Source organism: Geospiza fortis, unplaced genomic scaffold (assembly GCF_000277835.1).
Source record: "Geospiza fortis unplaced genomic scaffold, GeoFor_1.0 scaffold172, whole genome shotgun sequence".
Taxonomy (NCBI): Eukaryota; Metazoa; Chordata; class Aves; order Passeriformes; family Thraupidae; genus Geospiza; species Geospiza fortis.
This window is the reverse complement of record NW_005054309.1, coordinates 3,633,936-3,636,704: the sequence shown is the minus strand read 5'-3', so window position 1 is coordinate 3,636,704 and position 2,769 is coordinate 3,633,936. Positions and strand designations below refer to the sequence as shown.

Sequence of the window (2,769 nt, the reverse complement as noted above, 5' to 3'; positions counted from 1 at the left end):
GTAGTCCCGCCATGCCGGAGCCGGACAACATGTGGAGCTCCGTACTCCCACCCCGGCCAATGCCGCTCATCCCGACCCAGCTTGTCTGCCGGGCAAAAGCATTCCCGGGAGCAGCAGCTCCAGCCCAGCGACGAGCGGGCAGGGAAGGGTCCGCGCACGCACCCCCGGGGCAAGGAGAAAGCGTTACCTGAAGAGACCTGAATCCTCCCTGTTAGCAAGCGCACGCATACAGAGGGAAAGGGGGAAAAGAGAGAGACAGGAGTTACTGGCACTGGGACAGGGATAGCAGAGGAACGGACAAGAAGTCAGGGAGCCCTTTGCTCTGTGCCCACATCCCAAATATACTGAGATCCCCAAATATACTGAGGTCCCCTGTAGGGACCTTCCAAGGGGCAGGGATGGGTCTGACGAGCTCCCAAACAGCAGAGCCAAGGATATCACCACATCTGTCCCAAACAGCTCCTCCACACAAGAGGGCTGATGGAACCCAGGGCCTTGCACGCCACTGCAGGGCCTTGGGAGACCAAGCAAAGCAGGGAAGAAGAGGAGGAAAGGCACAGGCAGAAGCAACGGCAACGGCCTGGGCTGGAGTTAGCACAGGCACAGCCACATGCTGCAGGCTTCATGCAAGGAGGGAATTGGAGAGACACTGCAGAGAAACCTACCCAAAGTCGAGCAGGCATCCCGCACTTTACCCAGAGTCCAGCGTCCCCACATGCTCCCCAGCCCCTTCATGCCCAAGGTGGGTGTTTCTGTGCAGTGTCGGGGAAGGGTGTTCAGCATGCAGGGCAGGGGAAGCGGGTTAGTACCTGCTGGTGAATAGCCCGAGGCCCTGCTGGAAACTGAGAGAGGAGGAAAGGGAGGTTTGGGGCAGGGGAGGAAGGAGAGAAGAGCAGTCACTCTGTGGGCATCCTCATTGGAGGCGCCTGCCCTCCCACCCCAGGGCCAGGAGGTCCTCAGGTGGCAGTCGTGGTGGAGATCATGGGCTCATTCCCCCTTCACAGGCACACACCAGGCCCGAGGGGCACCACATTGCTCCTAACACCCCTGGGTTCCGTGGTGTGGGCTACTCGGCCAGGAAGCAGAAAGCTGCTGGATACCCCTCACCACCCTCTGCAGCTCTGGACAAAATCCTTACCTGGCGCGGCTGAGAAGGCGTATTCATTTGTGAGGTCGGTGCCGGGTTAAAAACCACAGGTGCCGTCTGACCAGGTGGGAACGTCGGCTGGAAGAAGGCAGGGAGGGGAAGGGATGGCACCACTGCCCTTGGCACCAACTGGGGAGGCAAAGCTGGGTCCCCCAGCCCTGCAGGGGACAGTTACCTGCGGCAGTCCAGGAGAAGGGGCAGGGTGCGGGGCAGTCGGGGCTCCTCCTGTGGGCTGTGGAGCTTTGTTCATTTCATGGGGTTGTGCATAAGGATCCCCTCGCTATCTGCAGAAACAGGGACAGTGGGCATAAGCTGGAGATGGCAACACCCCAGGCATCTGTCCCCTGTCCACGTCAGCCCTAAAGTCTGCAAATCCCTAGCCCCACAGCCTACCATTGTAAAGCCAGGCATCAGCCATGCCCCACAGACAGCATCCCATCAAGGCACAGACCCCCAGCCACCTCCTCCTGCCCCATTGGGCCATGGGGAAGATGGGGTAGGTACTGCCAAGTCACCCAGCCTGGGCAGGTCCTCACACCCTTCAGAGCAGGCCCCTCATCATGTCACAAACCCAGCCATGCCCACCAGGAGGACTGACCCACCCAAGGTGACCCTACACAAAACTGGGCACCAGCACCCATGATCTGCCACCAGCACCTAGGCCACCACTAACTCCGGGGGGCTGGGTGGGCCGGCGGCACCCCGGCGTCAGCCGTGCCCAGCTCCACCCCGGCTGACCTACTAAGCGCTTCCCCCGGCCGGCCAAACCTGTTCCTGCCGGTGGCGCCGGGTCCCCAGCGTACACCACAAACGCCTACCAGGGAAGGCAGGGAGCAGCTCCCTCGTCCCCCCACGCCACCGACACTCCTGCCCACTGCCCTGCCCAGCGGAGTCTGCAGCCCCCCACCGTCACCAGCACCCAGGGAACCCGGACACCCTCCTGGCTGTCCCAGGAAGGACTTGGCAGCCAGTGCCACTCTCCCCGCCCCAGTGCAAAGGCCGCCGGGGCAGGAAGGAGAGGCAGTACCCCGCATACTGCCGGGGGTCCCCTGCACCCCACGGCACCCAACGAGCCTGCTGCCGGCCAGACACCCAAGGGAGCAGCCCTGGTGCCTCCTGTAATCTGACTCCTGGACGCGTCAGCACTGCCGGCCCCCAGCCCCGCTGCGGGCTCTGCCAGACACATCCCACCAACACTGGGAAATGGAGCACCCCAATCCCCCCAGGGCTGCGCCTTGGTACGGGGGTGCCACCCCATCCCAGGGGTCCCCCGAGCCACCACCCCAGTGGAGATGGGCCCTGCCAGGGTTTCAGGAGGTGGCAGGGGCTGGGCTGCACCCCACAGTGCTCCCCACGGGCCCCTTCTCACCGGGGACCCAGGCACCCGGCACGGACAGCCCGTAGCTGAGCCAGCTTAGCTAGGCCTTGAGAACAATCATCCCTAAACAGAGGGGGAGGATTGTCTCACAGGGGACAGGGACACCCAGGGACAGCCAGACCTGGTCTTCTCCGCCAGACACAACTGGGAGCGAGCAGGATACTCACCCCCCCGCGGGAAAAACCTGGGCCGGCTGAGCGGGCCTGCAGAGACCGTTCATCCGACTGACTGGGAGAGAGGAGGG

At 63.3% G+C, this 2,769-nt stretch overlaps 1 protein-coding gene across 1 annotated transcript in view; it reads right to left on the bottom strand.

Annotated features, from left to right (window-relative positions):
* EIF4G1 (eukaryotic translation initiation factor 4 gamma 1) overlaps window positions 1–2,769 on the bottom strand; it is a 16,917-nt gene extending 14,148 nt beyond the window's left edge. Inside the window, 5 exon segments of the mRNA XM_031055368.1 lie at window positions 188–208; window positions 810–842; window positions 1,139–1,225; window positions 1,323–1,431; window positions 2,693–2,769. Of these exon segments, the coding sequence (XP_030911228.1) occupies window positions 188–208; window positions 810–842; window positions 1,139–1,225; window positions 1,323–1,397 (216 nt within the window). The 5' untranslated portion in view covers window positions 1,398–1,431; window positions 2,693–2,769.